We start from the raw sequence: 12,572 nt of genomic DNA on the forward strand, positions 1-12,572 counted from the left end.
CTTCATCAAATTAGTGATAGGTTGAGCGATTCTCGAGAAATTTTTCACAAATCTCCTATAGTATTCGGCTAGTCCTAAGAAACTTCTCACTTCTGTCACATTAGTGGGTGTAGGCCAGTCCATTACTGGTTGAACCTTCGAGGGATCTACCATTACTCTATCCTTTGTAATTACATGCCCCAAAAATGCTACCTTTTCCAACCAGAATTCTCATTTTGAAAACTTGGCATACAACTTATTCTCTCTTAAAATCTCTAAAACTTTCCTCAAATGTGCCTTATGCTCTTCTCGATTCATTGAGTACACTAAGATATCATCAATAAAAACAACTACAAACTTATCCAAATAAGGCTGAAAAGTCCTATTCATAAGGTCCATAAAGACAGCAGGCGCATTAGTGAGTCCAAAGGGCATGACTGTGAACTCATAATGGTCATACCTTGTTCGAAAAGCTGTTTTGGCTATATCCTCTTCTGCAATTCGTAATTGATGATGACCTAACCTCAAATCAATCTTTGAAAATATTCCTGCAACCCTAAGTTGATCGAATAAATCCTCAATTCTAGGAAGTGAATACTTATTCTTCATCGTCACACTATTTAGATCCCTATAATCAATACATAGTCTCAATGTTCCGTCTTTCTTCCTAACAAATAATACTGGGGCTCCCCAAGGTGATAGACTTGGTCTTATATATCCTTTATCCAACAAATCCTCAAGTTGTACCTTTAACTCTTGTAACTCAGCAGGTGTCATCCTATAAGGTGCCTTTGAAATGGGTCCTGTTCCTGGAACTAAGTCAATCTTGAAGTCTAACTCTCTCATAGGTGGCATCTTTGGAATCTCATCTGGGAACACATCAACAAACTCCTTAACTACGAGTATCTCTCCTAACTCGTCCTCTTTCATGCTCGTGTCCTTTACATGGCACAAATATACGGGGTAGCCTTTCCTAAGATGGGTCTGGAGATTTAAGGCGGAGATAAGCTTGGTCGTTGGTGGCTCGGAAGTAGTTTCTTAGTAGGTTAGTTTATTTCCCTTAGGGCCTCTAAAGGTAATTCTCTGTTTAGCACAATTGATTTTTGCCTGATACTTCCTTAACCAATCTATTCCCAAAACCAAATCGAACTCTTTTAAATTAAACTCGATAAGGTCCACGGGTAGTTCGGTTTCAGAGATAACAATATGCATACCTAAGTAAAGGTTCTTACTGAGAAAGGTTTCACCTAAGGGTGTGGTTACCTTAGCTTGACATGAGGAAGAAGGTTTAAGGGAATGTTTTTGGATAAAAGATTTAGATAAAAAGGAATGTGAAGCTCCAGAATCAAAGAGTACAAAAGCAGGTTTAGAGTTTACAAGGAAAGTACCCGTCACAATGTTGGTGTCCGACTCAGCTTCACTCTTGCTCATAACGTGGAGTCTCCCATTGAAAGTGCGTCCTCCATTTCCATTGTTGCCATTGTTGTTCTGATTGTTGTTGGCGTTGTACTTGTCATTTGCTGAACCATTTCCTGCTTGAGTATTGTTCGAGCGGTTGTTGTTGAAGTTATTGTTCCTAGATCCTCCTCCATTGTTGTTATAGCCCTTGTTGTGTCCATTCTGCCCTGGTTGGTTTCTTTCTTGCCTTTTGGGACAATAATTAGCCTTATGTCCAGCTTCGCCACAAGCATAACATTTAATTAGTTCGCCTTGACATGTATAGCCCGAATGACTCTTCTCACATTTCTTGCAAACCCAAGCCCTCTGGTTGCCATTCCTTTGCTGGGTTTCATTCTACCTAGGGTTTCGGTAATTCCTATCGTTATGTCCTCCTCCGTGGTGATTGTTCCTACCATTACCCCCATTGTTACCAAAACGAGGTCTTTTATCATTACTTTGACTATCAGCATTGCTTTGTTCTTTCCTCTTGTTCCTTCCCAACACATCTTCTTCTCTTTGTAAGATCCTCTCCATGTTACAAGCCTTAGAATAAGCCTCTGCAAGGGTAGATGAGGTACTTCCTCCTAACCTAGTTTGTATCCTGAAAGCTAAACCATCCTCAAATTTTTGTGCCTTAGAAACTTCATCAGGGACCATGTTAGGGCAAAACTTAGCATACTCATTAACTTTTGGGCATATTCCTTGACACTCATAAACTTCCCTTGGTTCAACCTATTGAATTCACTGCACTTTTGTCTCCTAATATGTTCAGGGAAGAATCGAACTCTAATAGCAACCTTAAAAGAATCCCAGTCAAAGTTTGGTTGGTTACTAATGGTTTGTCCCTCAGTTTCCCACCATGTGTCAGCATCCTCACGTAGGTAAAACGTAGCTTGATTAACCTTTTGGGCCTTAAGTATTCCGTTTGCAGTAAAGATTTTCTCCATGTCACGTAACCAATTCTCTAATAGCATAGGGTCCTCTTTTCCAACAAAGGTAAGGGGTTTTAAAGTGGCAATCTTCTTAGCCATGACAGCTTGGGGGTCATCATGTCCATTGTTCATATTGTTAGCTTGGTTTTGCACTAATAGTCCTATATTTTGAGACAACTGCTCAAGTACCCTCACTCTAGCTGCTAATTGTTCAGGTGTTTCGGCCATGTTATTTGCTTGTTGACGCTTGCGAGATCGAGTGTAAATGTTCGGGTATTGCATAGGCTTCCTATATAAGAAACTAAGCGTTTACTACTAACGTTTCCATCATGTTCATACACACTTATTCTCAATATTCAAGATTGAAAGAAAGGACAAGGAAACAATTTGCACACACAACATAAAAAAGACTCATGAAAATATTCATTAATATAAATTTTTAAATAATAATCCAATGACAATGAATAAAATCAACATTGTTCAAAAATAAAGGCAACTAGCGAAATAATCTAAAGCTAACAAATTCCATCCTATCCTATTTTTCTAGTTAATAAGTAATCATCAAAGTCACTTTCGAACTGGCACTTCCTCAAAATCCTCCTCAGGATCTTCTACATAGTCTTCCTTAGGTTCATAGTTTTCTTCATCTTCAGATTGAATAAGTATAGGTATGGTATCGATGTTATCATCTTCCCCGTCACTCTCATCCTCGTAGTCATAGGAGCTCCCAGATACATTATAAATCCACTTCACCTTAGCATCGATCATCCTCTTTTCTAAATATTCTAGAGTAAGGAATCATTTCTCATTTTCATCCGCATACCTTTCCCAATTGGGTCTCCCATTTTTAATTATGTCGTTGTATTCTTTCTTAAGTTCGGCATAAGGGCCTACATCACTCAAGGTTCGAATAAGGACATCTGCTTGCTTAGGTGGTGTGTTATAATCAGAGTTGTCATGATACTTATTTAGGTGGCAGTTCTCCATGCTTACACGGAGACGATGGATATGTGAGGAAATGGGTTCTCCTGCTTTCATAGAAAGGTGGTACGGCGCATCACGAAATTTCTAACACTTTTCCTAGAAGTGCAACGGAATCGAGGCATCTAAAAAAAACGAAAGACAACGAAAATATAATTAAAAGAGATAACACACTACTACTAAGTACTTAAAAGTACTTCAAAACAATAAACCCATTCGTCCCCACTATCATAATTTATTTTATTTTATTTTAATTTTTTTTTTAACTTACTTAAATTATTTAAAATAATTTTACTTGTATCATTTAGCCTATTTTTAATTTAAGCCTTTACAAACTTTAAATCCTAAACGACCCTAAGATTTTGACCAAAACAAACCTAAGCTCTGATACCACTTTGTAACACCCTCAGAATAGGTCGGACTTTTGAAAACACCTTTAATAAAAAATATGAGCCAAAACCTACTCATGGGAGTGCTACCGCCACATCTATTTCTAATAAAATAAATGTAAGGCTTAACGACTAAGAAATAACTTAATAATTTTAAATCCAACAAAGGGTCTTACAACATAAGAAAAGACTGAAACGTAATCTGTGTCCATATAAAATTTAAACAACCTAAGGTAAAATTTAAACTGAAATACGACTCTATTAAAAGCTATATTTCTAAGTGATCCTCTCTCCGTGATTCCCATGAAATCAATAACCTGCAACATAAGAATGCAAGAAAAAACAAGGGAAAAACTCCCAAAATCAGAAAAATTGAGTTTAATAGAAAACAATTTAAGAAAACAATATATATAATATCACATAAACCAATTTATTAAATTGATAATTAATATTGACAAACACATAATCAATTTTTAATTTGAGGGAACGAGAACGCCAGTAGGCCGAGGCTTTACCCCTATACCTACTTCATCAAGAGGTCGTCACCCCAAATAATTCAAGGCCAGCAGAGTAATCTCAGAGAACCCTAGTGTGCACACTCCTTCTACTTGGATCACAACAAATAGAAGGAAGACCAAACATCGTATCAAGTATCAGAAATAATAATACCTGTCGGCAGCTATACTAACCAAACAGGACAACCTGTTCATCACCCTTATACTTGGATCACAACAAATATAAGAGCTTCATTTCCCTCGTGTTACACTTTACGTGATTTAATATATTTTAATAATTAGTCGCGAGCACACAAACATATAATCAAACATACATTATACATTTTATTTTATGATCATAGGTTTTTCCAAGAAAAATATATCTCAACAATATTCAATTACAATATTAATATCATAATATTTTTCTCCCAAATTCAATCGCATTTAAAATCATTATTAAAATAATAATACAACTCTCATCAAAATAATATTATAAATATTTCTCTTTCAACTAAATTGTATCAAATTTCGTTATCAAAATAATAATATAAATTTTATCAAAAATAATAATTATAAATTCAAGTTTGACAAAAATAATAGTAATTATAATTTGAGAATGTATAAAACATAACATCATATAAAATAATGTCATATAAAACCATGCATTCTATTTAAACACATTAATTATCACTTAGCACATAATACTAACGGGATAGTCCTAATTAGATGGACATTGAGAATTACCTTGTCACGCGATCCTAGACAACGTACGCTCCTAATAATCTCTGTCTACGAATCCGCTGTCTATACGAGAAAAATAATATATCTCAATTTAATACCCCGATCAACCCATTCAAAAATAATTTAAAAGACTCCTTTTTATTTTATATACTTTATTTAAAAAGAATAAATTTAAACATGTAATTTAAAATTGTAAGAGTAGTATAAAAGAGCAAGGATGTAAATAACATAGTTAACTCATTTTATTATAAGATTTAAAATTATAAGGGTTAAAAAAATAATAATAATAATCATAATTATTATATATTAAAAAAAGAAAAGTGGGTGAGTTCCAAGAACCCACGAAAAAGAAAGAAGAAAGGGAAGGAGGAGAGAGAAGGAGAAACGGAGAAGGAAGAAGGAGAAGGTGTCGGCCGACGGTGGCTCCGTTGGCCGCCATCGCACGCCGGTGGTATCCCGGTGACCGTGGTATCGCCGGAAAAGCTAAGGTCAGAATTATTTTTTTTTTTTTCAAATGCAAAATGTGTAATTTTGATTGAAATTGGTAGAATAATATTATAAAGAGATGAAATTTCATACCTTTAATATCAAAATCTTGCGGTTTCTTGACTGAATTTTAAGCAAATGGGAGATGGTGGAAGTAAGTTGTAGGAGAAGAAGGAAGTGTGAGTAATAATGTGAATGAAATTAAGGGTAATTGGTTTAATTTATAATAGGTAAGTGAGGTTAGTTATAAGGTTTAGAGGGAGAAGTGGGAAGTTATTGTTAATGGGGAGTTATGTTTTCTTTTTTTTTTTTTTTTGAAATTTATTTATTATTATTATTATTATTTCAAAAAAACGGTTGTTACACATACCTTACATCACGAAATCTTCTTTTGACACCTCCATGTGTCTCAATCATAACCTCACCAATACCCGTTACTTTCACCTTTTCATTAGTTGGTAAAGTAACAAGGCCATAATCACCATAACTAAGCTTAGTAAATTTTTCTTTTTCACAACAAATATGGAATGAGCAACCGGAGTCTATTACCCATTCCTTACTATGAACCACTCCCCCATCAACTAGTAGAGCCCCATCATAGTCATCATCTTCAACAAAACCTAGAGCGGCATTCCCGCTACTCTCATTCTCAATCCTTCCACTATCCCTTAAGTTTCTCATTCTCTTAAGGTCTTTCTTAAATTCCTTGCACATCATTTGTATGTGCCCCTTTTTCTTACAATAGTAACACTTTTTGTTACTAAGATCATCCCTCCCACGAGACTTACCCCTTCCTTGATATCTTTCCTTGGTTCTTCCCCTATTAGAATCCTCACTAAACAAGCCATCCCCAACATTCTTCTTTTCTTCCCCCTCTCTACTCACCATGAACCTATCATTCTCTCTCAACGCCGCTAATGCCTGATCAAGAGTGATAGAATCCCTACCTATGAGCAATGTTTGGACTATGTTTCTATAGTCCTTGGGAAGTGAAGCCAAAAGTAGTAACGCTTGTTCTTCATCGGTCAACTTTTCATCAGCATTTAACAATGGGCACACCAGCTTGTTAAATGTGTTAATGTGGTCTTGCATTGTTGTATCTTCATCCTTCATGAGTTGATACAACTCCCACCTCAAGCAAAGTTTATTAGTTAGGGATTTGGAAGCATACTCCGTTTGTAATTTTTCCAACAACTCACCGGGATTGGTCTCTTTCAAGTAGTGATACTTGATTTCGGATGCAATGGCAAGCCGGATTGTGCTCATCGCCTTCTTTCTCATTTGTGTCCATTTTGCTTCTTCTACATTATTTGGCCTCTCCTTCAAAAGCGCATCATCGATGCCTAGTTGCACCAAAAAATCTTCTACCGAACTCTTCCATATGGCAAAATTGATTCTTCCATCAAACAATGGAATAGTGAAACTTTTCCCTTCATTGTGTCTTTCTTGCTCTTTTAACCTCACTTTCACACCCCAAATAGCCCAAGAAGCACTCCCACTCTGATACCAATTGATAACGAAAGTCTCAAAGAGGTTCAACAATGAAAAAACAAATGAAAAATATAATGCAAAAGATGAACACAAGTGTTTATGAGGTATCTTGAATATCTCCCCCTCAAAAATAGTTTATTATAATGAATTCAACAATTACAAGTATAATAAACCTCTCTTATCTTAAGAACAATCTCTCAAGACCACAAATACTAAAGCAAAGTAAGAACACTCTCAAGTTTCTAACAATGCAATAGCCCTCTCAACAATATGTGTGTTTTTGTGGTGAATGTTACTATGAGTGATGAATCCTATTTATAGGCAAGATATTCATCACTCTTAGTATTCCCTCATAAATCACCATAAACTCACATGTAACATCCCAATTAACAATCTAATTTACCATGACAATAAACAATAGAGTAATGCACCACATTATTGCATAGTCACTACAAATTCTGACCAAAAATAGGATCCAAGGTAGTTTGCTGGACTTCCGCTCGACCGAGCCACTACCTCGCTCGGTCGAGCAAGCTTCCAGTGAAGCTACTGACTTGTTCTGGACACTTTACTCGACCGAGCTAACACCGCTCGGCCGGTCGAGCAAGACCTTACTCGATCGAGCGGTTGGTCGAGCCACTCACAGTCTGCTTCTTTATTTGTTGCTTTGATCAAGCAACTCTTATCAATCGTTCCAAACCTTAAATCACTCATATTCGACACATCTTTATCGACCCTCTCTAAAGTACAAGACAAAGCATGTTCGATTATATGTTTAAAGTTAACGTCATCATTAAGATTATTGGTACTTGTTTAACACATAATGTACTGTCGTACCCTATTACTTCACAAAATCATGGTATTATTTTATATGATCCACAAAATTTGTGGTTTTGACCATTGTAAACACTTTAATTTGATAATTTATGAGATTTAGTAAACCTATGATGTTAAATATATGAGACTCTACATAACTAGTGATTAATTCATCATCCTAGGTTTAAAATTACTAGGTACTCATAATGGAAGATAAGAATTCAACATAAAAAACAACTTGTTATGATACAAGTTCAGATTTTAAGAGGTAACTTAAGAACATATAAAAAAAACAATTAAAAAAATTATATATTAAAATTTTAAAAAAAATTAAGAAAGCGATGAGAATCAAAGATAATCTAGTAGCTTTTAATTAATAATATTGATTGTTTTACCACTAAAAACGATAAAGTCGTAAAAAAAACTCTTTAAAATGAAACTATAGTTAAATTTAACAAAAAAACAGCTCCATCCACAACGACACTAACTCCAAGGAACATTGTTAACTAACTAAAACTAATCAAATAAAATAATATCTTAATAATTAAGTATTAACCCATGAACCGTAGAAGCCAAATCACAATCATAAAACACTTAACTACCTCGAATAATTAATGGTGTTAGTGGTAAACACATCAACAAGCCTTACATGATTTTTCCTAGTCTTCGCGCTAAAAGATGTCTAGATTAGTTAGGATTCCTCCGCATGACCATCAACAAAAAGTTAATTATTTCGAAATTACATCTTCCTTTATGAATACGTGTAACTTTGACCTTGAGTTTTTCTTCTGGGGATTGAAAACAATAGCATAATCCTATTTTTGGGTAATTAATGCTTTGAAATCTCGTTCCTTGAAAGTAGGCTTCAATTACTAGGGTGATACTACACTAGGCTTGCCATGGCTATTGATCTTTGAATCCAACTGATGACAGAATATTTATGAACTCGAATCTATCACGTTTGGACTCAAATCCACACATAATGATTGGAATCAACAAAACGATGTTCATAGACATTGAATATGTTTTGGACGCCTATTTCGATTTCTTCCTTTATTTAATCGCTTTGGCTTGCAACAAAATAAATCTTAGAGTTGTATCTTTTCGAACTTTGACGGTGATCATTCTTTTAGCGTCTTTCTTTCCATAATATATGTTTTCACTTTTAATACGAGACTCTTTTCAAAAAACCTACACTTCTATATTGGTAAACTTTCCTTTAATAGATACGATAGATTGATTTCATAATAATTAAAAAAAAAAACTCATACTGCAACAACTCATCTACCATGCAAAATTTTATAAATGGGAATAGCACGTGGTAACACAAAAAATAAAATACAAATTGCATAGTAAAACAACTAATGCTTAATAACAATAAACACTTAAATAATTTCCAAAAAAATTAATTCAGTACTTGAATTAATAATTTGAAATGTTGCACACGAAAAACAACTTCTACAAGAATAAAGATTTTGCCCGAAAGAAAACATATAAAACTGCAAACTGAAAAACTCTTAACAATGAAGTGAAAGCCAAAACAACTAAGGTAAAGCATCATCTCATCGAAAACAAAGTTCTCATAAAAGATATAAAAAAAATAAAAAATAAAAAATAAAAAAAAGATAAATTTGAATGCTAACATTACTCTCCACCCATTCTCTTTATTTAACAATGCTTTAAGATTTATCTATCCTATGTGTATCAGGAAATAAATGTTACTTCTATTCATTTAAAACTGGCACTACCAATTCGTTACGCATTTCTTGTGATCTAACAACTATTTTGGTTTTGACCAAAGGTGACTATTGAACTTAACACAAGTAATTTTCCTATATCATAGTCATAGTAATAACTTTAAGTAATTCTCTACCCATATCACTTTAAAATTTAGTGAATATTGAATATCGTTTACTTAATATCAACCATAACTACGGACATAAATTTAATACTAATGAAGAAATAAATAGAACACATGTCGACTCTATGATAAAAACTTGCCCGGTCTTTTTATGTTCTAATTAGACAATTTTTTTAGCATATTATGTAATGTCTTTCTAATTAGATTTTTTTATTTGATTAATCACAAAATAAATTTAAAATTATACCTTATTTACTAATTTTTTTTTTATCAGATACAATCAATTAAGATGTGTAGTATCAATTAATTAACATGGATAATTATCGGATAACATATTAATTATTTATGTAAATAATTTATTTTCATTAAAACACTTTTGTAAAAATTAAGAAAAGAAAATAATTTTGAAATATTTTTCATAGATAATCCTTTATGGTGCTTGCTTGGCTACATTAAAATACTACACAAATTAAAAAGATTACACATCAATTATTTAAGTATATAAAAGCATAAGATATCGATGAAATAAATTTAAAATGATAATTCTATCGCCTATGTTTGACAAGTTTATAATGCATAAATAAATAAATTAGATTGTATGTAAATTATTATAGTAAAAAAATATGTTCTCTAGGTTAAAATCTTATTTTAAGGTTTTACAAAGACATTCAACATTTAAATTATTTTTCATATTATTTTTTATGTATTGAAATTTTCTATTATTTATATGTAATTATTTATAACTTATATTGTTTAGTGCTTGATTTTATGATTATGTTTTTTTATATATTAGTAATATGTATCCCAATCTAATAATAATTTGAATATTATATTAATACTTATACAATTTTTAAAACAAATTAATTTATGATTTCAATATAATTAAGACTTGCAACTAGTTTGGGCTATGGTAGATAACGTTGAAGAATTTATTAAAGCAATAGAAAATTTGGTGTCTATTAATCATAAGGTGCTACATTTTGTAGCAAAATAGAAGACATCGAGAGAGAAAAACCACATAAGATTTCACTAAGACACAATCGAAGGAATGAAAGGATAAACCACACTCTATTATATTAATGAGTCTTGATGATCAAATTATTGTTGAAGTTGTTGATTAAGATATTTATTAGGTTAATGGAGATGGTAGGAGGCTTTATTCATGACAAAGTCATTGATCAATAAATTATTTTGAAACATTAATTATTTAGCCTTTATATGCAGTTAAATACGTCACTAAGAAATAACCTAAAAAAACGAAGTTCTTTCTTACTTTATCTACGTAATGTATATATTAAAATAAATGATGAAATCTAGGAATTATTCTACTTGTTTCATGATTTACTTCTTATGATATTTTTTTAGTGTTTTGTTGTTGGTAACGAAAATTTTACTTTGAAAGAGGTATTGACTAACACTTCATATACCAAAGAGTTGTGTCATAAGGCAATTCGAGACAATAGAGATAATTATGGTAGTGTATTGTTCGTTATACCTGATAAACTTTTTATGAAGAAGGGAATAACAATAATAAGAACACTAGTTCAAATGGGTCTAGTGGTTCTAAGAAATTTATTTACTATTATTATCGTGAATCCAGTCCTAATTTGAAAAATAGGTTTCAAGTTGTTGTAGTTGAAAGAAAAAATGACAACAAATATGATTCAGAAGAGGACTTAACACTTGTTGATTTTATTGGGTCTAACGATCTATTTAATCCATGGTTTAAATATTCTACTTATTCGTGTGATATATGTCCTTTTAGTGATTGGTTTAATACATATGTGTCTTGTAGAGAAAGTATTAGAGTGAAGCAATAATGACAACTATTATTTGATCAACAAGGAAATGCATACAAAAATTGATAATAAAATATTCTTTAACGGGCGCCTTACATCTTATGTTTTCTCAATAGCTTTTTCTAGAGTTTTTATACCGAAGATTTGCAATAGATATCCCTTTAATGTTTTCAATCTCTTCTTAGAAACTTATTTTATTAATAAAATTTCTCAATTTTCGAATAAAAAAAAAGTAAATTCCATGACAAGAGTCTTAGGGTGCGCTGCCTACTATCATATTTTAAAGGATAAGCTGGATCTTAGAGGAATAAAAGGGGAATTATAGGATATGGGGATGGAGTTAATGGTTTTAAAATTTTCAATGCTCAAAGGGTCGGATAATTCTAAGTATGGGTGTGAATTTTGATGAGATCCATGTAGTCATCACTCAAAACTACATCTTCAAAAAGTGAAGGTATTGGTATATCTCGTGAAATGTTGTTTGAGATAAGCTCCACTTATTTTTCTAATTGTTCTAGTGCTATATGTGTTGATGATATTAATCTAGTTATATATGAACTTTATGATTCGTGCAACAAATTCTAGCTCTATGGAAGGTTCTAAGGAATCATTATAGAGTTCATCTTATCCATCTAATAGGATTTAAAAGAAGCTTAAACGTGTTATTAGTAGGAATAATTAAGGAGATGAATGGTCATAGAAGTGATGATCAATGTCCGCGGAAGGATAAAAGACGGCAGACCATACTCTTATCAAATGAGACAAGTAGGTTACGTACATTGGCTAATAAGACTTTCAACTTGAAAAAGACCTGTAAATAAAATCAAAAGGTAAGACAAAATTTATGTAATTAATATTTGATAACTTGATAGGGATAACTTGAACGCATCCTCATTTTTCAGAATACACAAATTGAGCTAGAAAAATTTGGGTACTTGATATTTTCATAACATCTAGATTGCTTTCGTAGTTAGTATTCTAAGTCAAATTGGAATGGGCAAACTAGTTAGCTAGTTTGGCTTACTCATGAGTAGTTAAGGAGATCCATATGAATTATGTCTTGTGGGGTGAGAGTTACCTTTGAGAACAAAGCATCCATTGTAAAAAAACAACGCCAGAAACTGGATCCAAATGGTTACGATTGATGAAACTAGCTCCTTCAT

General features: G+C 32.7%; 1 protein-coding gene across 1 annotated transcript; it reads right to left on the reverse strand.

The window, feature by feature from the left end:
* Nucleotides 1-1,017: 1,017 nt before the first annotated feature.
* Nucleotides 1,018-3,338, reverse strand: LOC130805629 (uncharacterized). Its single transcript, XM_057670413.1, has 5 exons — nucleotides 3,175-3,338; nucleotides 2,923-3,075; nucleotides 2,205-2,640; nucleotides 1,839-2,151; nucleotides 1,018-1,655 (listed from the first exon to the last, which is right to left on the reverse strand). The coding sequence occupies exons 1-5, from the start codon at nucleotides 3,336-3,338 to the stop codon at nucleotides 1,018-1,020; spliced, it is 1,704 nt and encodes a 567-aa protein (XP_057526396.1).
* Nucleotides 3,339-12,572: the final 9,234 nt, after the last annotated feature.

The sequence above is a fragment of the Amaranthus tricolor genome, chromosome 2 (genome assembly GCF_026212465.1).
Source record: "Amaranthus tricolor cultivar Red isolate AtriRed21 chromosome 2, ASM2621246v1, whole genome shotgun sequence".
Classification (NCBI taxonomy): Eukaryota; Viridiplantae; Streptophyta; class Magnoliopsida; order Caryophyllales; family Amaranthaceae; genus Amaranthus; species Amaranthus tricolor.

Bases quoted from the DNA above. Each gene is read 5' to 3' on its own strand.
- LOC130805629 (XM_057670413.1), bottom strand. From the start codon at position 3,338: ATGGAGAACTGCCACCTAAATAAGTATCATGACAACTCTGATTATAAC. The intron at 3,076-3,174 runs GTATGCGGATGA...TGTATCTGGGAG, and splicing joins GGGAGACCCAATTGGGAAAG to CTCCTATGACTACGAGGATG. The intron at 2,641-2,922 runs GTGACTTTGATG...TTTCTTATATAG, and splicing joins GAGGAAGTGCCAGTTCGAAA to GAAGCCTATGCAATACCCGA.